Genomic DNA, 27,947 nt, shown 5'->3' on the forward strand with positions numbered 1-27,947 from the left:
CAACTCCAAACTAACCCTTAAGAGGCAGAATCAGTACTAGAGTGTACCTGATTATGCTTGTTTTAAGCATTCCTCTGCTCTAAGTAATACTTCCCAATAGAAGATCAAGATGCTTTCTGGTCCATAGTACATCATCATTTTAACAAGAGAAAACCTTCAACGGGTGCCTGGGTGGCTCAGATGGTTAAACAAGAGATAAACTTCAGAGGCTTTATCATTGGGGAACTTATTTAAAAACTGTTTCCCCCACTACACAGGTGAAATCAGCTTTAATGAAAATGGAGGAAAATACAAGAGTATGAAAAATCTTTTTACCATGTTGGAGTATTATCTTACATCCCCCCGTTCCTTTTTGATTTAACATATTCGTGTTCCTTTATTACAAACAGAAATATAAAGAGTTCATTAATATTCTTCTCCAAAAAGTACCATGTTTATTTAGCCATTTGCTTAGCTTCTACTATTATGGCACTCTGAAATTTTTCTTTAACTACTGTGATTAAACTTGAAGATGGCAGATGCATATGTTTCAACTATGACTTCCTCAGTTTTATTCCCCTAAATCAAAGGTTCTGCACATTTTCCGGAGTATTGATACTTATTTTTACATTGCTTATCAAAACTGTTATATAATCTACACTCCCTTCATCAATTGGCAGAAATAAATCACAGACATTTCAAAACTATGTTATGTCCAGCCGCGTTCATTTTACAAATTCAAAAGTGAAGCCCAGAGATTTGAATCTAGAACCCAGCTCTCTGGACTTCCAGTCAATTTCTCCCCCTGGATTCACTGCAACTGGCCATTCAGCAGCGAGGCCGACCCCTCCGGACTCTCTGCCCACTGCAGTCTACCCTCGTCTCGGGCTGTCGCCCAACTCCCGTGGGATGCAAAGGAACTGGGAGGTTGGAAGATGGCACAAATCACCAGGACCTCCCTATTAGCTAACATAGGGAGTACACCTGTTTGCCCCTCCGCGGCCACAGGGTCGCAAACCGGAAACCGGAAATGGCGAGGTTCGTGGACGCGCCCAGCCGGCGGCCACCTCCTCCCGCTTGCAGCGACTTCGTCCCGCTTCGACACGCGTGGCCAGCTTTCAGTCTAGACTCATCGAGCGAGGATGTCGCGCTGAGTGGCTTCTCAGGCTCAGGCCCTGAAAAGCCCAGGAACGGGCCCCTACGTGTCCGTGGCGAATGCCAGGGCGGGTGCCTTCACCATCCCAGCAAATCCCAAGCGGCCGTGGGACGGGCGGCTACTCATCGCTCCGCTGGCCAGGCCTAACGAGTCGAACGCGGAACTAGCGAGCAGGCGGAAGCCTCGTTCGGGGCTGTTGCTCAGCAGGCCGGGCCTGGCTTTGGGCCTCGGGCCTCCCAGCCTGGGACTCTGCGCCTGCGCCCCTGCGGCCGCGGCCTGCTCTGCCGGCGCGGCCGCGGTCCCTGCTGCAGCGCGCCGCCTGGGTGGCTGGGCGGTCCATGGGCAGCAGCGAGGGCCACGATGACAGATTACGGCGAGGAGCAGCGCAACGAGCTGGAGGCTCTGGAGTCCATCTACCCCGACTCCTTTACAGGTGACTTCCGCGGCTGCGGGCCGGCAGCGGCCCGGGGGTGGAGGGGGATGGGCCGGAGCCCTCGGCCTCCCGGGCCGGGGATGGAGAAGGAGACAGCGAGGCCGCGTGGCCACTTCGCCCGCTACTCTTCATCTTCTTCTCCCGACGTGTTCAGGCACTTAGGGGTAACTGCACAGCTTTTCCCTTTCTCCGCTTACTCCCTGAAATCTGAAAGTCCAGAAGAGGCTGGCGAGGTCCCTGGAGAGTGTCAGGCCTGGAATTGAGTCGAGTGCACTTTGGTTTCTGTGTAACTTAAGCAACCCGAGATTTAGTGAGTGAGAAACACGAAAATAGATACTCCCAAGTGGGCGTAGTTTTTCCAGAGCCGCATTGGTGTCAGTTTTCACATTTTCACCTTTACTCGGGTAGAAGCTGTTTTTCATACGATGGTGTTTGAAAGTTTATGGGATTCAGAGTGCTGTTCTCAAAGTTACCCAGAATCAGTTCTGAGAGTAGTATTGTCCCTGGAGTTTCTCGTTTTCTTTATATTCTGGTATTCTGCAAATGCCCAGTGAATGATGTGGCACAAATTTTAGCTCCACTGCAGATTCACAGGTTTTTAGGAAGGAATATTAGACATCTAGCCTAGATGTCTCTTGCTACAAGCAAGGCATCTAGGAGGCGCAGGAAAAGTGGCTTGCTTTGCGTCTGGCTGGCAAGTTAGCGGCAGAGCTGGTACTAAGAGGTCTGAACCCCCTTTTCTGTTCCTTCACGTTGCAGACATGTGGAACTTGGGATCTAGCTCCAGCTGAGATGAGGGGGAGCAGAAGATTACTTGATAGGTTGGGCTAATGTGAAATACTGAGAGGCTCATTAGGTGCATTTTACAGGGAGAGAATTTTTCTGCATTAAGCCTTGCTTCAGATGATTTTGAAAGTGCAGCAAGACGACCATATCAATACGGCTTTCTCCCTTTACACTTAGTGTTTGAGAAGTGATCAAGTAAAATTAATATGTGTGACCTAGGTTTGTGGGATTTACATTCCCCGTCCCTTCCTTTGACTGTTGTCCATCACTGATGGTCAGAATTCAGAATGTAAGGGATGTTTAACTCCAATCCCTCTCCCTTTCTTGTTTAGCTTAGTTTTTTTTTTTTTTTAGCTCCACCTACTGCTTGCAACGGTAGCAAATTTTGTTCTGCTTTGCCAACAGGCAGATGTCTCTCAACTACCCCTGTATAGCTCCAGTCCTGTTCATGTTCTCTCTCTCCAGCAGTACAGCTGTGCTGTGAGGATGTTAAGGGGATGAGTGAAGAGGGGTTTGAGAGTGTCATTAACTGGGTGAGTGTGTATGGAGTCTGGCTCCCTTCTCTATCCTTGCTTATATGTCAATGTCTAAATAAAATAGAATGTAGGGTCAGTTGTCAGATATATTCTTAATTGTGACATTTGGTCATTTCTAGTACATTTGGAAATGTGATAGGCACTGTGTAGGCAGAGTTAAGAAAGCATAAAGATGTGCTATTCTTCTATGGACATAAGGTATCCCTTATTAAATACTGTGCATAGAAGCATTTTAAAAAGTGATCCGTTTTTAATCCTAAACCAATCTTACAGTTCTTTCAAATTGTACTAAGCTCTGATGTAGTTCAGTGTGTGACATTCTTGTCAGATGCAAAAGCGTTTGAGGAATCTGAGCCAGGGTAATGAAAGACAGTTTACGAATCTTTGATGCCTTTAAGTATTCTGCAGCATCAGCTGAGCCCATCTGTCTCAAATTCCTACCAGCATTCCTATAAACTTTGCAATAAGTAAATTAAAATAAGATGTTTTGATTTGTAGTTCGTCAGAAACTTTCCCTTATTTATGATTGTGTTGTTTATGAAACCTCTCGGGGAAAAGGCAGAGGAATTTGGAATACAATGCTTTCATGTTTGATCTTTTGAAATCATGAGGATTTGCAAGGTTCACTGTTTTATAACCTTCTTTTGTGTTGATGTTTTCATATTTTCCTACCAGGTTTAAGAAAGAGCTGGCTTGTGTCAGTTTGCCAAGGAACACTAATTGGCAGCTTTCTAATTTCATTTTGAATCACATTTAATACTAGATTTGGTAAATGCTCAATGCTGTTGATTAAGGAGGTAGATATGCTTTTTTTCCCCCCCACTAGATAGCTTAGTGCTTGACAGAGAAGCCCTTGTTAAGCATGTCATGACCCCCTTGTGGATGCTTAAGAGGCACAATCTCAGCCAGCCCACAATCCTAGCCACATAGACCTAGCCTGGCCCCAGAATTTATTTGCTTGAATATTTGCAAAGAACTTTTGGTCCAGTGTTGCATTTGTTGTGAATTATAACAAATCGTAATACAGTTTCTTCTTTTTGCCTGTTCTGTAGCTTGATTGCACATTGATCCAATCCTCCTAACAACTAGTCTTCCAAAATATAAATGGACTCTTCTGATACCACATTCTCCTTCAGTAGTGCTTCACTTGACAAGGCCCTGCTAAGGTAGTAGAATTTGGTTATTTCCATTTCTATATCAAAATCTGACTATGGGGAATTTTGTTGAAACACATTGGTTGGCTTCAGGCTAACCAAAAGTCAAGTTCCCTTGAATCTGTTTGGTCTTCAAAAAGGGGTACATAATTCTGTATTTGCTTGTGTCAGTACCTCTAAGTAGTATCCATGAGCACATAACAGTTATAATTGCATCTTAGAGATGGGGCAGTCATCTCTAAAAGTCATCTTTTAAGAGTAGTTTTTCTAAGACAGATGCTCCCTAAGTACCAAAGGGACTTATTTTAATATGGGCTGTCTGGTTCTTTGTGAAAACCTTGATGTCATTTGTGTATCCCTTTAGTGTACCTTTCAGCTACCATCTCCATTATTTCTGTTCTTAATTCTTTCCAGTTTACCATCATCTGCCCCACTGTCACTTAACATTTGTACTGCTCCTCCACTGGTTCCTTCTACTATGTGCAACAATCTTACTCTTTTTCTCAAAAATATTTTGATCCACTTACAGTAGTGGAAGTTGGTATTCTAGTGAAGGCTAATTTATATCCCAACTTACAGGAATGCACTGAAGTGGAATTATTCCTTCATGAGATCCTAGGTGCTGATGAATCATTCATCTTTGCAATCCAATTAAGTAACTTTCCCATCCCTTCATTAGTCTCCAGACTTGGGAATATCCTTCCTTCCTTCCTTCCTTCCTTCCTTCCTTCCTTCCTTCCTTCCTTCCTCCCTTCCTTCCTCCCTTTCTCCCTCCTTCCTTCCTTCCTTCCTTCTTTCTATCCTTTGGATTAGGTTCAGCTGTGACAGAAAACCTCAAATAACTGGTGTTTTTTTTTTTTAATTTTTTTTTCAACGTTTATTTATTTTTGGGACAGAGAGAGACAGAGCATGAACTGGGGAGGGGCAGAGAGAGAGGGAGACACAGAATCGGAAACAGGCTCCAGGCTCTGAGCCATCAGCCCAGAGCCTGACGCGGGGCTCGAACTCACGGACCGAGAGATCGTGACCTGGCTGAAGTCGGATGCTTAACCGACTGCGCCACCCAGGCACCCCAAATAACAGTGGTTTTAAAAAGGTGAAAGTTTTATTGCTCTTGCACATAAAAGATAGTTGTATAGCTCTAGTCCAGGAATTCCTCCGGTACCCAGGCTGCTTCTTAGTTCCCTGTAATTTCTAAGATGTAGTCTCTGCCTCATGGTGAAGATGCTCACATTCCTTTCCAGGCAGTAGGATAGATAAAGGAATGAAGGGGGGAAAAAAAAGACAGCAGTTTCTTAAAGAAATTTCTTGGAAGCTGTCAAAGAACTTATTTGCTTCCATCTCATTAGCCGGAACTTTAGTCAGATAGTCACTTGGTGAGACCTAACTGGAAGGGAGGCTGGGAAATGTAGTCTTTATTCTGGGTGGTTAATATGCTCAGTTAAAAATGGTATAACTAGAAGATGAGGTGAGTAGATATTGGGAGATATTAGTAGCGTTCTCCAATATGTTTTGTTGTTCCTGGATCACATTTTTTTTTTTTTTTTTTCTGTAATGGCAGCTTCGTGTAGTGGATATTATTAGCTCTGTGTCTTTGGACAAATCATATAACCTCTCCAAGCTTTGGTTTCTTATGTGTTTAATGGGGAGTAATGTATGTGCAAATATTCTATAACTGTTACAACAAATATAAGATGCTTTTTACTAGAAATTTACCATCTTAGTTGCTGATTTTTTTAATGACGTGGCTTCATAATTCCTTGTCTTTTTTTTTTAATGTTTATTTATTTTTGAGAGAGAGAGAGCGAGCGAGCATGAGTTGGGGGAGGAGTAGAGTGAGAGGGAGAAAGAATCAGAAGCAGGCTCCAGGCTCTGAGCTGTCAGCACAGAGCCCGACGCAGGGCTCGAACTCACAAACCATGAGATCACGACCGCAGCCGAAGCCAGACACTCAACCGACTGAGCCACCCAGGCGCCTGAACAGTTTTGATTTCCATTTCCTTCAACTGCAGGGGAGCATGTAAATACCATCTTTAGACTGGCCTCAGAAATTCCTCTTTCTGTCCATAAACTTTGTACCCCTGCAGTTCTTCATTCCAGCTCTTTTACTGAACATGCCTCTATGATATCTCATGGATTAAGAATTTTTCAGCTTCTTATCTGTCTTGCTACCTTATTCTATATTTTTCCCAAGGTCAGGCAGTTCAGTGATGTTCTTGCTAGCATCCCCAAGTCCTCATTTACCAAATATTTATTGTATACATTGTTAGAATCTCAGTCTAATGGGAAAAGACATCAGATAAGTAATTTACAACATAGTGTGATGATTCTTTCCTGGAGGAATATATGGCATGCAGCCAGAGCATTAAGAAAAGCGGAGATTCTTGATTGTTTTGGAGAACTGATGGGTGATGAGGAGCTAACAAGTGAATGGAACTGGGGGATGGGGCACAGCATGTGCAGAAGCAGGACTCTGTGAAAGCAAATGCATTCAAAGCAAGAGTGGCTTTGTATTACTAGAACATAAATAAGAAGTGAGAGTCATGGAAAGTGAGAGCTGTCGGGGAAGCAGAGGCCAGATTACAGAGGGCCTTGTTAGGGATTTAGATCTGATCTTGTAGGGCCAGTGGGGTCCATCACCCCTTTCCTCCTGACAGAGCTACACAGACACATAGGGTACACTTTGTAGACACTGCCATGCTAGACCTGGATCTCAGTAGTTGGAGTGGCTTCACAAAATAGACTTACCTTGAGTTTGTCTTGACCTCTCATGGTTGCTGCTTTGCTTTTTCTCTCTAGCACTTATTCCTCTTGTGTTTCTCAAATTTAGCATTCCTTACAAAGCTGGTGTTGGCCCTGTTTCTCTATTTTCTCTCTGGTGATCTCATTTAGTCTAATGGCTTTAGCTATCACCTCTGTGTGTATGACCCCAAATTAAATTCAAACTCAACTGTCTAGCTCCATTTGCCCGTTTCTGATTGCATATTGCATACTCACTGTCTCCAGTTGAAAGTTCCCTGTGTCATTTAAATATATCACCTCTGATTTTTCTTTTGTATTTTTTTGTTTTTATTAGTGGCACTACCATCCTCTGACTGCAAATTCGGAATGTCATTTATCACCATCTTAGAGTCCTCCCTGTTTCCTGCTATTCCCATGGCTGCTGACCTAGTTCTGAACCTCATTAACCTTGCTGGCATGATTTTAATAGCTCTCTACTTTCATCCTGCCTCTAGTCTTGTTTCTGTCCTTCCAATTTATGCTCTGTTGCTAGACTTATCTTCCTACATTTAGAAGTACAATTCTGACCATACTGCTGCTGCAAAAAAAAATTGTTATTGTCCACAATGAAACTTTCATCTGTATTTTTTTAGTATATGTGCTGCCGAAGCGAGCACATCAACTGTATTTTTAACTAGTTTTCACCACGTATACGTTCACCAAATGGAATAATTTCTTGTTCCATATGTATTCTTTAAGCTTTCCCTCATTATGCCCTTGCTGCTGTGTTACTGTTGCCTACATTTTTCGACATCTTTACTTACCAGTATGCCTTAATTCACAGCCTAGCTCAAATGACTTCTTTGGAATTTGTCAGCTGAAAAAAATATTTTCTTTTTACATGACACTCACTATTGTCTATTCAGTTCTTCCAGTTGCTAGCTGAATAACCTTGGGCAGATTATTTAAAGGCTCTTTTATCTCAGTTTCCACATCTATAAAATTGGGATGATGCTATATTTAATTGGCTGTAAGACATTTTTATGTTTTAACATCTCTGAAATATGAATTTTGTCTTATAATCAATTACATATTGTAGTTTAATTGGCCAATCTTTCTTTCTTAGTACATAAAGTAGGGTGCATCTCATACTTGGTGGCATCTTAAATTTGGTGAAATACGGTAACATTATAGAATCATGGTCTTGGTGTAAGAATTAAAGGATCTTTATGTAAATGCGTAGTATAACAGGCACAAAGTAATGCTTAATAAATGTTAGCTGTTGTTACTAGGAAACCCTTAAATTATAGCCTAATAGAGTCCTAAAAATGGTAATAAGTTGGGATATCATTGGGTTGAACCCTTATTTCTATAGTTGTTATGTTTACATTTTATGACATGTAAATGCTAAAGTTGGTCATGGAAAGAAATAGGAATGAAATATATCTAATATGTTTTGCACACATTTGTCAAAAAAAAAGTAGAGTCAATCCTATTATTAAAGCTTTATTATAATTAACTTTCAGGGACTTTTTAGCATGGGCTGGACTATCTGAGGCCTATTAAAATAAATTTGAGTCCAGAGGGGCGCCTGGGTGGCTCAGTTGGTTGAGTGTCCGACTTCGGCTCTGGTCACCATCTCACAGATTGCGAGTTTGAGCCCCGCGTCGGACTCTGTGCTGACAGCCCAGAGCCTGGAGCCTGCTTCGGATTCTGTGTCTCCCTTGCTCTCTGCCCCTAACACACTCACATTCTGTCTGTGTCTGTCTCAAAAATAAGTAAACATTAAAAAAAAATTTGAGTCCAGAGAGGCTTATCTTCTTGACAAATGCTTTTATAGTAATCTTAGGTGTTCATCAGTGCTTCAAGTACAGTACTTTTAAACTTCAATTAAAATGAAGGCATATGTCTTGAAAACTTTATTGATCATGAATAACTAGCAAGGCTTCAGAAGTTCTTGAGTAGGAAAAGCTGAGTAGTTTCCTTGGTGACTTCTTCAGAGATCTCCTTGGCCTTTCACTTCAGAAAGAGTTTGTTGAGCTGCTACCAGCCTTGACAGGGGCCAGTGCTTCTCAGGGCTGGAGTGAGGCACAGGCTTTTCTCAGGGGCTCAGCAGCAATCACAGGTGGCCTGGATTTTTCTTGTTTACTCTTCTAATGTTTCTGAATATAAATTTAATTTGATTTTGCTTTCCAACTTTCATTCCATTGTTTTAGTGCTGTTGTTTAGCCGGAATTTATTGAATTTCTGGATCTGCCAGGCACTGATCTAGGAGCTCTCATAGTATAGTATTCTAGTGGGGGAAGAGATGTAAACAGATACTGTAGTATCAAGTAGGCATCAGGCTATAAAATGGTATATAACACTTCCTTATTTATATAAATGTTGATTTGCATGTCTTGACTTGCTTAACAAATTGTAAACAATTTGATGTTGGATTCATGGCTCATTTTGTAATTCGGTGAAAGATGGTAGAGACTCAATAATTGGTGAATGAATAAAGTTTGGTTCTAGGGATGATGGGGAAGAAAGAGGTAGAAAACATAAACTTTAACAAATTAATATTTACTGTTTGTCATGGAGATTCTGAATTATATCTTAGAGTCTATAAGTTTAAAAATTAGTGATAATACTGAATATCAGTGGGTAGTTTCTGATGAAAACATCAAACTTTTTTTGTCATTCTATTTTGGAAGTTTTTAGGATACAATTTTCTATGTATAGATGGAAATTTTGAAATAAAAGGTAAATTACTTTAATTGGTTTGATAAAACTCCAAGAGTGTATCTACTATAGGTATTTTTTTTTTTCCAAATTAAAGGTAACCCTAGATTTAAATAGAAAATTTATGAGTGTTTTATCATTTGAATGTTCTGTTTAGTCTGTATTTGTGAAAGTGGAATTACAGACTGGGATGTTTCCAGAACCTGGTAGTGATATTTTGCTAATAAATAAAAACATTTGCCTTAGGAAGCATCTTAATAACTTAATCTCTGTGTATATTTTCTTACAGTATTATCAGAAAATCCACCCAGTTTCACCATTACTGTGACATCTGAGGCTGGAGAAAATGATGAAAGTAAGTCCAACCAAAAATACTTATGGTTTTCCTAACTCACTCTCAGGAATGTAGTCCTGGATTGTATGTAGTCAGGATTATAGCCCTAAACAAGACTTCGAATGCACACATATTTCAGTGATTATGTGGTATTCCATTGAGCGACTTATTTTTCCATGATTGTTTTTCCTCTCTGGGCATTTAGATTGCTTATTGGACTTTTGCTGTTATAAAATAGACTGAATAAATATCTCTCTTCATGTTTTTCTCTCTCTTTTTAGGATGGGTGTTGTACTGATGTTTAAATGCGTATATACATAAAGCCAGATAAAAGCCAACTGTAGAACTAAGACAAAGCAGCTATAAAACCAATAAATTAAAATTAAATTGATTTAAACGTGGCAGATGTTGGGGGAGCATCTGAAGTTCATTTACACTTTTGGTGCAGTTCAGTTAATATTGGAATTTGGTAAAAACTTCATGTAAGTTGGTGTTAACCCCAAGGATTTTTTTTTTTTTAACATTAAGTTAGTCAATTAAAATTCTACCACTTCCATGAACAGTCAGTAATTTTAGTGGTATCATTTGATACAACTACAATGATACCACTCAAATAGTGGTATCATTTGATAACTCTAAATCTGTCTTGTACAATTGAAAATGAGATTAGCACCGAGATATTACTAAAGTCTGAATTAAAAGGATGTTGGATACAGTCATTTACTTATATATGTATTTATATATATGGGTTTTATGTATAGAATCTCAAAAACATGAGTATCCTTTTATATTTTGTTTGAAATGTAAATAAATACATAGAAGATACTTTATCTTTTTAAAAATGCTTCTAAGGTGGGGTGCGTGGGTGGCTGTCAGTTGGGTCTCCGACTCTTGATTTCGGCTCAGGTCATGATTTCGCGGACGTGAGATCAAGCCCCATGTCGGACTCTGCTCTGGGCGTGGAGCCTGCTTGAGATTCTCTGTCTCTCTCTCTGCCTCTCCCCCACCTCCAAATAAATAAACATTAAAAAATACTTCTATGATACTTTAAATATCCCCAAAAGGAAACAGTGATCTCTTTCTGATGGTGGGATTATTATTGATTTTATTTTTCCCTTAATGTATTTCTAAATTTTCTATAATGAATATCTATTACATCATATAGTAAAATCAATACATGTTTTAAAAAGTTCTTATTCTAACAATAAAATTAGAAATATGTTAATTAAAAAAAGAGAAAATGCCAAAAGACACTGTATCCTTACTGACCTGATAACGGTGTTTCTTATATCCGTTGACTCATAAAATTCCTTTTTGACATCATACACAAAAATTAAAAGAAAATCTCAAACTTGCATATTTCAAGGTTTTTCTTTTTCCCTTTCATGGAGAGGAATCTGGATTTGAGTTAAAATTATCAAAATTAGGTTTTAATAATCAAAATGTGAGTTATGGCGTATCTCAGATGGCTCAGATGGTTGGGTGTCCGACTTCAGCTCCGGTCATGATCTCACGGTTCATGAGTTTGAGCCCCACGTTGGGCTGTGTGCTGACAGCTCAGAGCCTGGAGCCTGCTTCAGATTCTGTGTCTCCCTCTGTCTCTGCCCCTCCGCCACTTGTGCTCTGCCTCTCTCTCTCTCAAAAATAAATAAACTTAAAAAAAAATTAAAATGTAAGTTATAAGAAAGCCAAAGTATAGACAAAGGATCATTGTGATTAATAAGTTTTAATACAGAATGTTAAGTTGCTGCTTAGTTGCAAATTGCCTGGTGGAATTGAGAATTCACCAGACTGGGCTGTAGAGAGATACGTTGCACTGATGTGCCTGTGAGAATCTCACTCCGATACAAGTGTCAGATGTATGCATGAGACAGGTGAAAAGAAGTGACAATGTATAGATGAGTCAGGTTGAAAGTGTCTCAGACAACCTCTCAAACCATCCAGTTCAAAACCTTGTCATCTAGCAGCAACCCCTTAACAATGCCCTGCTAGCATTGTGCAGATAGAAATAAAGACTCCAGGGCTAACACCAGATCTTCTGCCCTGGGAACTGGCTCTGGTAGGGCCTGACAATGAGCCCAAGTTAGTACTTCTTCTTTTTTTCTGTTTGTTTTTGTTTTGTTTTAGATTCAAGTTAGTTAACATACAGTGTATGTTGGTTTCAGGAGTAGAATTTAGTGATTCGTCACTTATATATAACACCCAGTGCTCATCCCAACAGGTGCCCTCCTTAATGCCTATCACCCATTTAGCCCATCCCCCCCCACCTCCTCTCTATCAACCCCCAGTTTGTTATCTATATTTAAGAGTCTCTGATGGTTTGTCTCCCTCTCTGTTTTTATCTTATTTTTCCTTCCCTTCCACTATGTTCATCTATTTTTCTTAAATTCTACATATGAGTGAAATCATATGAGATTTGTCTTTCTCTGACTTATTTTGCTTAGCATAATATACTCTCGTTCCATCCACGTTGTTAGGTAGTACTTTTTCTGTGTGTTATATTCTGTGCCTTTTGTTTGTCTTAAGGAGGATTTATTTATTTAATATTTATTTTTGAGAGGGAGAGAGAGACAGAGTGTGAGTTGGAGTTGGGTGCAGAGAGAAAGGGAAACAGAGAATCCAAAGCAGGCTTCAGGCTCTGAGCTGTCAGCACAAAGCCCAACACGGGGCTTGAACTCACAAACCACAAGATCGTGATCTGAGCCGAAGTTAGATGCTCAACCGACTGAGCCACCCAGGAGCCCCAAGGAGGGTTTCAAAAAGAGAGGCTTTTATTCATTCTCTTTCTTAGACATGCAATATGGTAAAATACTCGTAAGTAATAAATGTATTTCATGTGTTAGAGGTGATTTTTTTTATTCCCATGATTTATTTTCACTTACCTTTGTGGTATATGTTACTTATCCTAGATTATCTGTCTGATTTCATAGTAGCCTTGTTTTTCTTTGCAGGAAAATCTGTTGTGCTACTTTTCATTGACACATTGTAAATTAATGATTGATTCAACAAAGATGGTGACCTCTCTGCACTTTACATTGTAAGAGATTCATTTTCAAACTCTTATGTCTTTAGCTGTCCAGACTACCCTCAAGTTTACATACAGTGAAAAATACCCAGATGAAGCCCCTCTTTATGAAATATTCTCCCAGGAAAATCTAGAAGATAATGATGTCTCAGACATTTTAAAACTATTAGCATTACAGGTAAGGAAATAAGTTTTGTAATAGCATTTTTTTTTTAACTGGCATTAAAGAATATACATTAATTTTAAGAGTTAGAAAATGCTATTAAATATGTATAACCAGTACACTGAACAGGGAGAATTTGTGATGTATCTGTTTATATATATATATACACACACACACACACACACATTTTTAGTTTTTGTGTCTCATTATACATTTAAAATTTGAGTAAGAAAAGTTGTGGCTATATCCTGGTTTGAAACCCAGTCAGCCTCATGACTTATAAAGTATATTTTTAAATGTTTCTTTATTTTTGAGGCAGAGAGCAAGTGAATGCATGTGGGGGGAAGGGGCAGAGAGAGAGGGGGACAGAGGATCTGAAAACTGGCTCTGCACTGACAGCAGTGAGCCTGATGTGGGCTCGAACCCACGAACCAAGAAACCATGACCTGAGCTGAAGTGGGACGTTTAACTGACTGAGCCACCCAGGTGTCCCCTCATGACTTTTAGTTAATAAAGTATCTAATAGGTACTTTAAGTTTAAATGCAGTTTTGATGTGGTTCCCAGAATTTCCAGTCCCATGTATGGTTAAAAATTCTGACTTTAAAAAAAACTAAAATTCCCAACCCCTCTGACCTGTTGCAGGCTAGTTGCTTGTAATCTGGGATGAGGACTGGTGATTGTTTTGTTTTGTTTTCTTCTTATCTTTCCTTCTCCCCAAGCTTATAAGCAGCAACAAGGGTTTATGATCCCTCTGAGGTGGGGGTGGGGGGCGTGGGTGTATGGAAGAAAAAATGGGTACTGGAAAGTTCTTGGTTAGTTCTATGGTGGGATAGGCTACCTGCAGTCTGGTTTTAACCAGTATTTAAAGCTCTCTCTTGCTTGGGTAAAGAGTTTTCACGGGTTCTTCAAAGTAGGAAGTAGGGAGGACAAATAAAATCTTAACTCCACCATGTTATAAACAGAAGTCCTAGTACTGTTTGTTTCTTCTAACAAGAGTTGACAGAAGCCCTGTCTATACCTTAAATGTGACTGGTATATTTCAAGGACTGTTTGTCCTCTAAATGCTGATATTTGAAAAATATCTGGAGCTATTAGAGAATGAAAAGTAAAAGAAGATATATTAAACATGAATTTATGCTTATCCTGGGCTGTGTTCACTCTGCCACTCAGTATGAAATTATACTAATTCTAATATTTGGCTTAAAATGCTTCATTTTAAGACATTGCAGAGAACCTGGGATACATGCTTGCTTGTATTCAGTCATATACTAATGTAAGTTATTTGATCTGAGTGATTGCTTTCTGTGTGTTTTATATTTTTATACTCCAGCTCCTTCCTTTCAGAAAAGTTTTGATCTCTTTCTCCTACTTAGCTGAGATCAGATGTACTGAGGGAATATTTGTACTTTTTCTCTCAAAATAGTATTGATTTTTAGTTATCAAAATAATAAATTCATATTATTAAAGCTCCAGAAAATACAGAAACTCATGAAGAAGAAAATTAAAAATACTCTTCATCTTACCAGTGAGGTATAACTACCTATTAACATTTTGGTGTGATCGGGGCGCCTGGGTGGCGCAGTCGGTTAAGCGTCCCACTTCAGCCAGGTCACGATCTCGCGGTCGGTGAGTTCGAGCCCCGCGTCAGGCTCTGGGCTGATGGCTCAGAGCCTGGAGCCTGTTTCCGATTCTGTGTCTCCCTCTCTCTCTGCCCCTGCCCCGTTCATGCTCTGTCTCTCTCTGTCCCAAAAATAAATAAACGCTGAAAAAAAAAATTTTTTTTTAAAAAAATAATAAAAAAAAACATTTTGGTGTGATATAGTTCCAGACTTTTTTCTTATGCTTATATTCATAATACCTCTCTTCTACCCCAGTTTAAATCATTCTATACATAATGTATCATAATATCCTTTTTTTCACATAACAATATATGTGGGTATCTTTCCATTTAAGTAAACATGTATATGAATCATTTTTGATAACCGCATAGAATTTCACTATATGTGTAATTATACACATCTTTTTTGAAACAACTTAATTACTTCTCATTTTTGCCTGATTTAATATTTAAGTCTTTGAACATTCTTTTTAAAAAATTTTTTGTTGTTAATTTTTTTTTAATGTTTACCTTTGAGAGAGAGAGAGGAGAGCACGAGTGAGGGAGGGGAAGATAGAAAGGGAAACATAGAATTCGAAGCAGGCTCCAGGCTCCGAGCTGTTAGTACAGTGCCTGACGTGGGGCTTGAACCCACGAGCTGTGAGATCATGACCTGAGCTTAAGTCGGATGCTTAACTGACTGAGCCACCCAGGCACCCCTTAAATTTTTTTTTTAACGTTTATTCATCTTTTGAGAGACAGAGACAGAGCGTGAGTGGGGGAGGGACAGAGAGAGAGGGAGCCACAGAATCCAAAGTAGGCTCTAGGCTCTGAGCTGTCAGCACAGAGCCCGACATGGGGCTTAAACTCACAAACCGTGAGATCATGACCTGAGCCGAAGTCGGACGCTTAACTGACTGAGCCACCCAGGTGCTTAAATCCTTAGAGCAGAGTCTCCATTGAATCCTTAGTGCCTGGCACATAGTAGACACTTAGCTATTTTTTGAATAGATGAAAAGAGTATATTATTGATGAGTATACTAGCTCAGTGTTTTCTATAAGTAAGATTACTGGATTAAAGGTTATGCCTACTTAATTTTATACACACTGCCAAATTGACCTTCAGAATGATTGTGCCATGTTATGATCTCATTGTAGCCCTTGAGGTGTCTGCCTCCATCTGCTAACATTAGATTTTTTCATTTGGAAAGAAAAAATGATGACAAGATGGAAGATAGTTTAGAATCATAATTTGAAATTCTTTAGTTAGTAGTGATAGGGAAATCTGTTGTGTGACTTCTAGTTTTCTAGTTCCATGAATGATTCTTTTTTTGCTTTTCTTTTCTTTTTTTAATGTTTATTTTTGAGAGGGAGAGCATGAATGAGAGAGGGACGGCGGTGGGGGGGGGGAACAGAGGGTCCGAAGTAGGCTCTGTGCTGACAGCCGTGAACCCCATGCAAGACTTGAACTCACGAACTGTGACATCATGACCTGAGCTAAAGTCGGACGCTCAACCAACTGAGCCACCCACATGTCCCCTTTTTTTGCTTTTCTATTGGAATACTTAGGTTGTTAAAAAAGAGATCCTACTGGGATTTGTTTTTGAAATGTATTAAGCATTAGATTAAGCGACTTAAGGCAGACACAGTCCTCCCTATAATAGATTTTATGTTCTGGTGAGGAATGTGGACTAGCACATTGGAAATTATTATTCTGTGTGAAAAGTGCTGTGATGGGTGAAGTACAAGATTATAAGAGTGGACATAGGCTTGAGGCACTGGAGAAGCTTTCAAGAGGAAGAGTTTGCCAGGCAATAAAGAGTAGAGTTTTAAGGTAGAGGAGCAAGCTTGTTAAGTGTCATGTAAGTGAGAGAGAAGAGCTCATTATTTCCTTCCAGAACTTCAGTCATACTAAATTTCTTGAGCTTAGAAATTTGCGGTTATTGATACTATATGATGGAACTAAAGCGATTCATTCCCTAAGGGTCTTTTGAACTATTTTAAAACTATGGTCTTGCTCCCGGTGCGTTTGGGAAACTATTGAGGGTTTTTGTTTTTTTTTTAATTTTTTTTTTTCAACGTTTATTTATTTTTGGGACAGAGAGAGACAGAGCATGAACGGGGCAGGGGCAGAGAGAGAGGGAGACACAGAATCGGAAACAGGCTCCAGGCTCCGAGCCATCAGCCCAGAGCCCGACGCGGGGCTCGAACTCCCGGACCGCGAGATCGTGACCTGGCTGAAGTCGGACGCTTAACCGACTGCGCCACCCAGGCGCCCCTATTGAGGGGTTTTAACGAAGAGACTGACAAGATCAGTTTTGGGTGTGTACTGAGTGGCCAGAGAAGTTGATGTCAGGGGTGACAAGACCACAGGTTTTAAGAAAACCTGTTAGGATTTTCTTGTAATATTCCAAGTTGAAGTTGATGGTGTCCTGGGTTAGGGTAATAACCGTGCTGATAGAGGACAGTAGGCAGACTTAAATGATATTTAAGAATAGATTAGAGGTGGTGATAGAATTTATGATGTGATGTGAGTGTTCATGCCGGGTGGATGGTTGGTTCTCTGAGTTAGAGAACCCAAATAGGTTTTTTGGAGAAGATGATGGTTTCAGTGTTGACATGCCTTTGGGACATCATATTGCTGTCCACTGGGTAGTTTTAATATGGATTTGGTCTTTGGGAGAGAGGTTTGTTTAGTGTCAGATTTAGAATAGTTAGCATGGACAGACACACCATAAGAAAAGCTCCAGGGAAGAGAAGCTGGCTTGAAGCCTTGTATTCACAGAGGGCCCAGGAGATGAAATACCTACTCAGATGCTGCTGAGTCCAGCCTGCCAAAGGAATGTTTGGAAATCTCTTCTGCTTCTAGGATTAAGGTTCTGGCTTGTATATTTTGGATTTTTTTTTTTTTTTTTTTTTTTTTTTTTTTTTTTTTTTTTGCATGTGTGTCTTGTTTCTGTGGATAAGCAAGGTATCTTGTTTTATTTTATTCTGCTTTGAAATGACCACCTTCCGGATAGTTTTGAATTGCAGTTGACCCTTGAACAACACAGAGGGTTAGGGTCACTGACCTTCCACACAGTCGAAAATCTGCGTGTAACTTAGGACTCCCCCCAAACTATTAACAGACAGGAAGCTTTAACTATAACATAAATAGTCAATTAATGCATATTTTGTATGACATATGTACTACATGCATACTGTATTCTTACAATAAGCTATAGAAAATTTTATTAAGAAAGTTATAAGGAAGAAAAAATACATTTACAGTACTATACTGTATTTATTGAAAACAAAAATTGCATGTAAGTGGGCCCATGCGATTCAAACCTGTATTGTTTAAGGGCAACTGTAGACCCCTTTCATGAGTTGGAGAGCTTTTATATTTGATTTTAAGCCATGTCAAACTGAAGAAAAAAAAGGTAGGTAAAGATAAATCACAAAAGTACCTACATTCTTTATTATTGTATATTAGAAAATCACTTTGGCCTCAAAGTTCAGTTTATTCCCATAGCTCTTAAAGTACCTCAAAAGATCTAAAATCATGAAAATATGCTAGAAAACTCATATTACTAGCTGCTGTAGGAAAATGTTTTCTGAATTCTACTTACATTTGTGATTATTTAACAGAATTTAGTAAAATGTCTGTTTTAGGTTAGTTGTAGCAAATTACGTATCTTTTAAAATTTAATATATAATTATTCATCTACATGTATATCTGTGCTCACTTCTTAAATGATCATTTATCCAAGTGTCCGAACTTATGGTGCAACTGAATTAGTAATCATATTATAAATGTATGGGATTTAGTGATAACAATGAAATATTTTTCATTGTTTAATTTTTTAAATTTTTCTGAAAAGCATGTTTCTCACTACAACCTTTGTTTTGTTTCTTTTGGTTACATAGGCAGAAGAAAATCTTGGTATGGTGATGATCTTTACTTTAGTGACAGCTGTGCAAGAAAAATTAAATGAAATAGTAGATCAAATAAAAACTAGAAGAGAAGAAGAAAAGAAACAAAAAGAAAAAGAAGCGGAGGAAGCTGAAAAGGTATATTATAAAGCTGGGTTTTCTTTCATTATTCTTTTAATCTGTTTTTTTTGTTTTGTTTTGTTTTGTTTTGGTTAGTTGGTGGGCTTGGTTTTGTTTTTGTTTTTGGAAATTTCAGTACATGTTTTGGCAATCACAAAATAAAAGTAAATTTTATTTAGGCTTTACTAAGTAAAATGTTAGAAGTCCCTCACTGCATTGGTTACATAGCATGAGTAATTAATTAATAATCAGTTATTAAAGGTTAGTAGAGCTCATGCAGGTAAAATTGAGAACTATACATTATTTTTTTATAAGTTACAATTCTGTTATGAATTATAAATGTCTCATCTGGCCACATGTCTTTTTTATTTTCTAAGCAATTATTTCATGGCACTCCTGTTACAATTGAGAATTTCTTAAGTTGGAAGGCCAAGTTTGATGCAGAACTCTTGGAAATTAAAAAGAAACGAATGAAAGAAGAAGAGCAAGCAGGAAAAAATAAATTAAGTGGTATGAGACTCCCTCCCCCAGACTTTCCCTCCAGTTATCTAATTCTTACACAGCAAGATGATCACATAGACAAATATCTTTAAGAAAAGAATGTACTTAGGGATCTAGGACAAAAAGAAAGCATTCTGTGTACATGATGATATTTCTTTGTTTATAATTATAATTAATTTTTATGGCTTATCTTTGATCTAAATATTACAGTGGATAGATCATGAGATACAGCTGCTATATGACCTTCAGAATCTGACAGGCATTAAGAGTGGTAGAGTCCAATGCATTTGTTTTTCTAGGACTCTAAAGCAGACTGGGTTTTCACTTCTTCCATTTTAATGCAAATACATATCACATGCTTCTTAGCTACTTACTGAGTTGATACATTTCTTAGAAGTTACAAAAATAAGTTTTCAGACTTGTTTTCTTGGATTAGTATACTTTTTAAAGGGTTTGGGAAGATGGAGGAAAATTTGGAAACATGGGAAACTATGGAACATAGAGGAAAGGTATGTTCAAATTAAACATACTTATTTCTTTTAGGGAAACAGCTGTTTGAAACAGACCATAATCTTGACACATCTGATATCCAGTTTTTGGAGGATGGTAAGATAATGCTAAAATTCCATGTGTGTGTAATCCACTATTTTTAATATTAAACCATGAAAATCAAAGTTCTAACTTAGTGTAAAATTTTTCTCCAAAGACTATAGTCAAATACATTTTGAAGAATAAATTGTAATGTTTTATCAATTTATACACTAACCTATAGCAATGTATTTTTTAAAGTTTTCTGGTAAGTTAAACAGCATCAAAGATAGCCATAAATAGCTATGGTTACATTCACCTCTAATAACTAGTAAACCAGGCCTCTGTAACACCCGATTTACTCAAATTTCTAGTATCAGAAATCTGTGGAAACTGTATTTCATGGCCATGGGACTTTATAAAAACCTCAAATCTGAAACTCCTCATGCCTTCTAACCAAAAATCTTAAATTTCATACAATTCTTACTATCTGGAACATTTAGTTCCTTGTGCTTTCCTTCTTCTTTTTATCTTAGACTTTACTCCTTTTCATTTTTCTGTCCATCCATTATTCATCCATACACAGATATTTATTGCACCCCTAGTATAAGCTAAGCATTGTCCTGGCTGCTGAGGATATAGCAATATCGACAAATTTCCCTGCCCTCCTAGAGCTTATGGCCTTTGTGTGTTTCTTAAACTGGGCTCAATACACAGTCACACTTCTGATAGCATCCTAGAGTTCTTCACTTCATTAGCCTTCTTCATGCCTGTCTTGCCAGTTGGGTACTACAGCTTCTGGTCTTTCAACCTTGTTCCTGGACTAGCTCCTGGAAAAGGTTAAGAAGCAATGTTGAGGTACCCCTGGGGTGGCTCAGTCAGGTAAGCATCTGACTTCGGGTCAGATCATGATCTCAGGTCATGATCTCATGGTTTGTGAGTTCGAGCCCCACAGTGGACTCCATGCTGACAGTCTGGAGCCTGCTTGGGATTCTATCTCTGTCCCTCCCCTATTTGTACTTTCTCTCTCTCTCTCAAAAAATAAACAAACTTCTAAAAAAATTAAAAAAAAATTTTGTTGTGGCCTCCCTGCTAAATCATGTTTCTTTTTATTTTATTTATCTTTAATTTAAATCCAAGTTCGTTAACATACAGTATCATAATAATTTCAGGAGTAGAATTTAGTGATTCATCACTTGCATATAACACCCAGTGCTCATCCCAACAAGTGTCCTCCTTATTGTCCCTCACCCCTTTAGCCCTTCCCCCCACTCAACGCCCCTTCAGAAATCCTCAGTTCTCTGTATTTAAGAGTCTCTTATGGTTTGTCTCACTCTCTGTTTTTATATTATTTTTGCTTCCCTATGTTCATCTGTTTTGTATCTTAAATTCTACATATGAGTGAAATCATACAATATTTGTCTTTCTCTGACTGACTTATTTTGCTTAGCATAATACAGTCTAGTTCCATCTACATTGTTGCAAATGGCAAGATTTCATTCTTTTTGATCACCATATAATATTCCAGTGTGTGTGTGTGTGTATGTGCGCGCGCGCACACATGTGTACACCACATCTTTATCCATTCATCAGTTGATGGACAGTTGGGTTCTTTCCATATTTGGGCTGTTGTTGATTGTACTGCTGTAAACATGTGCCTTTTCGAAACACCACTCCTGTATCCTTTGGATAAATACCTAGTACAGTTGCTGGGTCGTAGGGTAATTCTATTTTTAATTTTTTGAGGAACCTCCATACTGTTTTTCAGAGTGGCTGCACCAGTTTGCATTCCCACCAGCAGTGCAAAAGAGTTCCTCTTCCTCCGCATCCTTGTCAAGATCTGTTGCCTGAGTTGTTAATTTTAGCCATTCTGACAGCCGTGAGGTGATATCTTGTTGTGGTTTTGATTTGTATTTTCCTGGTGATGAGTGATGTTGAGCATCTTTTCATGTGTCTGTTAGCCATATGGATGTCTTCTTTGGAAAAAGTGTCTGTTCATGTCTTTTGCCTGTTTCTTCACTGGATTATTTGTTTTTTGGGTGTTGAGTTTGATCAGTTCTTTATAGATTTTGGATACTAACCCTTTACCTGCTTTGTCATTTGCAAATATCTTCTCCCATTCCGTCAATTGCCTTTTAGTTTTGCTGATGGTTTCCTTTACCGTGCAGAAGCTTTTTATCTTGATGAGGTCCCAATAGTTCATTTTTGCTTTTGTTTCCCTTCCCTCGGGAGACGTGTAAGTTGCTGTGGCCAAGGTCAAAGAGGTTGTTGCCTGCTTTCTTCTTTAGATTTTGATGGCTTCCTGTCTTACGTTTAGATCTTTCGTCCATCTTGAGTTTATTTTTGTGTATAGTGTAAGAAAGTGGTCCTGGTTCATTCTTCTGCATGTCGCTGTCCAGTTTTCCCAACACCATTTGCTGAAGAGACTGTTTTTTTTTTCCATTGGGTATTCTTTCCTGCTTTGTCAAAGATTAGTTGGCCATATGTTTGTGGGTCCATTACTGGGTTCTCTATTCTGTTCCATTGATCCATGTGTCTATTTTTGTGTTAGTACCATACTGTCTTGGTGATTACAGTTTTGTAATACATCTTGAAGTCTGGAATTGTGATGCTTCCAACTTTGATTTTCTTTTTCAGCATTACTTTGGGGTCTTTTTCTGGTTCCATACAAATTTAAGGATTGTTTGTTCTAGCTCTGTGAAGAATGCTGGTGTTATTTTGATAGGATTATATTGAATATGTAGATTATTTTGGGTAGTATCGACATTTTAACAATATTCTTCCAATCCATGAGCATGGAATGTTTTTTCCATCTCTTTGTGTCTTCAGTTTCTTTCATAAGCTCTCTATAGTTTTCTAATGTATAGATTTTTCATCTCTTTGGTTAGGTTTATTCCTAGGTATTTGATGTTTTTTGGTGCAATTGTAAATGAGATTGATTCCTTGATTTCTCTTTCTGCTGCTTCATTATTGGTGTATAGAAATGCAACCAATTTCTGTACATTGACTTTATATCCTGTGACTTGGCTGAATTCATGTGTCAGTTCTAGCTTTTTTTTTTTTTTTTTTTTTTTGTGGAGTCTTGGGTTTTCCACATAGAGTATCATGTTGTCTATAAAGAGTGAAATTTTGACTTCCTCCTTGCCAATCTGGATGCCTTTTATTTCTTTGTGTTGATCGATTGCTGAGGCTAGGACTTCCAACACTATGTTGAATAACAGTGGTGAGAGTGGATATCCTTGTTGTGTTCCTGACCTTAGTGTGAAAGCTCATGGTTTTTCCCTGTTGAGGATGATATTAGCAGTGGGTCTTTTCTATATGGCTTTTGTGATCTTGAGGTATGATCCTTCTATCCCTATTTTATTGAGGGTTTTTATCAAGAAAGGATGCTGTATTTTGTTGAATGCTTTTTCAGCATCTCTTGAGAGGATCATGTGGTTTTTATACTTTCTTTTATTAATGTGATGTATCATGTTGATTGATTTCTAGATATTGATATGTCTGCATCCCAGGAATAAATCTCACGTGATTATGGTGAATAATTCTTTTAATGTATTATTGGGTCCAGTTGGCTAGTATATTGTTGAGAATTTTTGCATCCATGTTCATCAGGGAAATTGGTCTGTGGTTCTCCTTTGTAGTGGGGTCTTTGGTTTTGGAATCAAGGTAATGGTGGACTTGTGGAGTGAGTTTGGAAGTTTTCCTTCCATTTCTATGTTCTGGGACAGCTTCAAAAGAATAGGTATTAACTCTTCTTTAAATGTTTGGTAAAATTCCCTAGAAAGCCATCTGGCCCTGGACTCTTGTTTGTTGGGATATTTTTGATTACTAATTCTGTTTCATTACTGGTTATGGGTCTGTCAAATTTTCTATTCCCGTTTCAGTTTTGGTAGTTTATATGTTTCTAGGAAATTGTCCATTTCTTCCAGATTGCCCAATTTGTTGGCATATAAACTGCTCATGATAGTCTCTTGTCTATATTTATGCAGTGTTGGTTGTAATCGCTTCTCTTTTATTCTTCATTTTATTTATTTGGGTCCTTTCCTTTTGCTTTTGATCACTCTGGCTACGGGCATATTAATTTTGTTAATTCTTTCAAAGAACCAGCTCCAGGTTTCATTGATCCGTTATACTGTTTTTTTGATTTCGATATCATTGATTTCTGCTCTAACATATATGTGTTAAGTCCCTGGCTGCTATTTCTTCCTGTTCTTTCTTTTGGGGTGAATTCCTTTGTTTTGTCATTTTGGAGGAAGAAGAAAAATTAATGAAATAAAATTAAAACAAGAAAAAACAAAGGAAGTTAGATCCTAGGTGTGTTTTGGTCTGCTTGTTGAAAGAGGCTTGATAGAATAGGGACAAAAGGGAAAGAAAAAAAAAGTAAGAAATTTAAAAATGAAAAACAATTTGTGTAATAAAATAAATAAAATAAGAGAAAATGAAACATAATAAAAAATTTAAAAAAATAAAAAAATAAATTTTTCTCTTTCTGCATCTAAGAGAGAGAAAGAAAAGTAAGAAAAAAGAGAACTATTTAAGTAAAAACAGAAACAAAGAAAACGAACAAATAAATTATAACCATCCAACAATGAAACACTAATGAAACTCTAACCAGCCAACAATGAAGCTTGTGCTATTCTAGGGGATGTGCTTGGAGGGCATTTGGTGGGGCTTGGTGTAATGGCTCCGTTCTCCGCTAGGTGGTGCTGCTTAGGTTACTGGGGTGGATCTGTGTGGGTGCTCCTGGGAAGTGGAATTGGCTTCAGCCAGCTCACCAGTCTCTGGCGCGGGAACTTTGCATTGTCACCAACCTGCCATCAAAAACTCCTCCTGTATCTCAGGCCTCCGTCCACTTCCTGCCTCTACCCTGGCTGTTTGCCTGCCAGGTGGCAGGCACTTCCCTCCAGAGTTTTATCTCAGATTAGACTGTGTTTCAAAGCCGCATGTGGCTTGGACCTGCACTAACTCTGGAGGAGGGTCTCACTGAGCAATGGCCGGGTGCCTGCTTACCCCAGAAGATGTTCGTGCGATTGCATGGCTGCAGAGGTTCAGAGATTAAGGCAAATGCAACACGCAGCTAGGGCCAGTTTTCACTGCAGTCTGGTGTCTTTGTCCCAGTATCAGTGACTGTGACTGCTCTCCAGGGTCTGCTGGGATCTTTTGCTTATGGGGAGGCGGTATGGCTGCTACCAAATGCTCTCCAAGCAGGAGAAACACTTATCCCTGTGTGGGACACAGGCCCCTCAGACTGCACTGCCTGCTCCTGGGGATTCGCCCTGCTTCCTCACCAGAACAATGCCAGGCACCGAGCTCTGGAACTTGAGATTCTGCGCTGCACTGTTAACAGAATCCTGGTTAAACACCCTCTCCTTTCTCCCCATGAAGGGTTTAGGTGAACAGATTTCTTATTCAGTCCCCTGTGAATATTTTCACTCTTTCTTTTTCTCTCTAGCTACTTTCAGGGGAGTGCTTTTCTTGCACAATCCTGATGTGCTGCACTCACCCCCTTTCTTTTTCTCTTCCCTCTCTGCGAAAATAGCTCCCTACCTTCCGTGGCTTTTCTCTCCCCCAGTTCACCTCTCCTGTACCACATACCTGCCAATTTCTGTGGGTTACTTTCTGCAGATTGCTGCATTAATCCTCAGATAAATTTCCTAGGTGTTCAAAATGATTTGGTGCTGATCTAGCTGTGTTTCAAGGACTGAGACAAGCTCAGGGTCTTCATGTGCTCTGCTGTCTTAACCCTTCCCCCCTAAATCATAGTTTTTAACCTGAGCTGGACCCTTAGGGACACTCAGCATTTTGTTTTGTGTATTTTATTGCATTCTGGTTCCAGGATATTTGTTAGTCTCAAACAAACAACTCCCCTCCACCCCCCAAACAAACAAACAGACCCAGCAAGGATATCCTCATCTATCCCCCTCGCATGTTACTAGCTTGTTTTCCTCCTCTGTTATTGAGAAATTCTGGAGCCAAAAAGCTGTGTGTGTGTCTCAGTCTCTCTTACACTTAGAAGTTTTACTGTCTTCACTCATTCTTGACTCCTTCCTGTGTCTAACAGATCAAGTATCTCTTCATATCCAATCACTCACCAAAAGCTGTTTCCTCCTGATATGGAGGTTTTATCATTTTTTACCTGGGTGTGTGTTGTGGTTTCTTACATTGTCTCCCTGCTTCAGTGTCTTTCTCTTTTACTGCCTTTAGTCACCGCCCCTGAGCTGACGTTCCTAAAACTCATGTGTAATCATGACACTTCTCTCCTTAAAATCCTTTGAGGATTCTCTGTTGCTTAGAGGAAAAGGTTGGCCTATACAGTCCTTCTGTTTGGCCTTCATTTATGATATCTCTAGATATTTTTCCTCAAGAATCTTTTGTTCCGGTTAGAAGTATTCAAAGTCTTATTTTTCTTTCTGCCTTTGCATATACTTCTACCTATAGTTGCTTTATCTGACCCCTTTTCTTCTTAGTGAGTTCAAATTTATTGTAAAGATATTTCAGATGTCATCTGTTCTGGGAAGCCTTCCCTGCCTCTCCCCGAGAGAGTGAGTTATTCTTTGGCCTGTACTTAACAAAAGTATATTTTCTTAAAAAAAATTGTTTTTAACATCTATTCATTTTTGAGAGACAGAGAGCATGAGTGGGGGAAGGGCAGAGAGAGAGAGAGAGAGAGAGAGGGAGGGAGGGAGGGAGACACAGAATCCGAAGCAGGCTCCAGGCTCTGAGCTGTCAGCACAGAGCCCAGCATGGGGCTGAAACCTGTGGACCGTGAGGTCATGACCTGAGCTGAAGTTGGACGCTTAACCGAATGAGCCACCCAGGCACCCCTACAAAAGTGTATTTTATTACTAAGTTGCTCATAGGCATGAAGCAAGACTCAATGTCAGTGGACTAGAGTCTCATAGGAAAGGAAGATGAAGAATTTTTGGTGATTTAAGTACTGTAATATCTGACCTTTATGTACTTCAAACTGAAAAGTAAAGATGATTAATGCAAGGCCTATGTATTGCTTCCTGTAGGACTCAGACATTTGGAATTTGAGAAAGGCATGCTATTAGTTATAATGGGAACTGAGTGAGAATGAAGATCAAGTTATACCTATCAATTAAATAGCAAGTAGAGTTGAGTTTGGTGATGTATGTATCTGCCACTGTTGGAAGAGATAAACTGGTATAGGCACCATTGTCAGTAATTATCAACTTTGTAAATCCAGGACATATCATCATCTCCAACTTATAAAATGCCACATCATAAATAACTCATTCTAGGAAGGCTTTTTTTATAATGGGGTTTTTTAGAATTTGAACTGGAAACAGGAAGTTGTTTTTAAAATGTGTCTCTTCTGAGGCGCCTGAGTAGCTCAGTCAGTTATGTCCACCTCTTGATTTTGGCTCAGGTCATGATCTCATGGATTGTGAGATTGAGCCCCGCATCAGGCTCTGTGCTGACCATGCGGAGCCAGCTTAGGGTTCTTTCTCTCCCTCTCTCTCTGCCCCTCCTCCGCTCATGCGCATGCTTTTGCTGTCTCTCTGTCTAAATAAATAAACATTTAAAAAAAGGGGGTGCCTGAGTGGCTCAGTCTATTAAGCGTTCGGCTTCGGCTCAGGTCATGATCTCGTTCGTGGTCCATGAGTTAGGTCCCCGCGTCAGGCTCTGTGTTGACAGCTCAGAGGCTGGAGCCTGCTTCGGATTCTGTGTTTTGCTCTCTCTCTGCCCCTCCCCCGCTCGCACTCTGTTTCTCTCGAAAATAAATAAACATTAAAAAAAAATTAAAAATGTGTCTCTGCTGCTTAGATCATTGTAACTATGATTTGCAATAGTAGTTTCAGATTTCATCATTGGCATCTCGCTGGCACATTTAGAAGTTTGTTTGCTATCGCCAGTGCGTTACATCTTTTACTCCTGAGCATAAGACTGAAGGTGAAATGTTTTGTCTTTTACAGCTGGAAACAATGTGGAGGTAGATGAATCTCTGTTCCAGGAAATGGATGACTTGGAGCTAGAGGATGATGAGGATGATCCGGACTACAATCCTGCTGACCCAGAGAGTGATTTGACTGACTAATGGACTATCCGCATCCGCAGAGAGGTGTGACTGCCACAGCATCTGTGGCTGTGCTGAGGTGTTGATTTTTCTTTCTTTTTTTCTAAGAAAAAATAATTCTCAGGAGAATATTCTTCTGATAGCTTTCATCATTGAACTTAATAAACTGACCTTAAAATTTCAAATATAAAATGTTGAGTCCCTCTTATTGTTAGGAGTAAGGTCATACATAT

The 27,947-nt window shown here is 39.1% G+C and overlaps 1 protein-coding gene across 6 annotated transcripts; it reads left to right on the forward strand.

Moving 5' to 3' along the window:
- The first annotated feature begins 89 nt into the window (after positions 1 to 89).
- RWDD1 (RWD domain containing 1) lies at positions 90 to 27,906 on the forward strand. 6 transcript variants are annotated; one of them, XM_019831111.3, is made up of 9 exons: positions 1,421 to 1,568; positions 2,760 to 2,887; positions 3,943 to 4,056; positions 9,779 to 9,844; positions 12,896 to 13,026; positions 18,519 to 18,662; positions 19,022 to 19,154; positions 19,689 to 19,751; positions 27,614 to 27,906. In XM_019831111.3, the coding sequence occupies exons 6-9, from the start codon at positions 18,537 to 18,539 to the stop codon at positions 27,733 to 27,735; spliced, it is 444 nt and encodes a 147-aa protein (XP_019686670.1). In that variant the 5' UTR covers positions 1,421 to 1,568; positions 2,760 to 2,887; positions 3,943 to 4,056; positions 9,779 to 9,844; positions 12,896 to 13,026; positions 18,519 to 18,536; the 3' UTR covers positions 27,736 to 27,906. The 6 variants fall into 6 exon arrangements, with proteins under 6 accessions (XP_011280946.1, XP_019686667.1, XP_019686669.1 ...); XM_019831108.3 differs by lacking the exon at positions 12,896 to 13,026 and having other exon boundaries at positions 1,417 to 1,568; XM_019831112.3 differs by lacking the exon at positions 3,943 to 4,056.
- The last annotated feature ends 41 nt before the right edge of the window (positions 27,907 to 27,947 follow it).

The sequence above is a fragment of the Felis catus genome, chromosome B2 (assembly GCF_018350175.1).
Source record: "Felis catus isolate Fca126 chromosome B2, F.catus_Fca126_mat1.0, whole genome shotgun sequence".
NCBI classification, from domain to species: Eukaryota; Metazoa; Chordata; class Mammalia; order Carnivora; family Felidae; genus Felis; species Felis catus.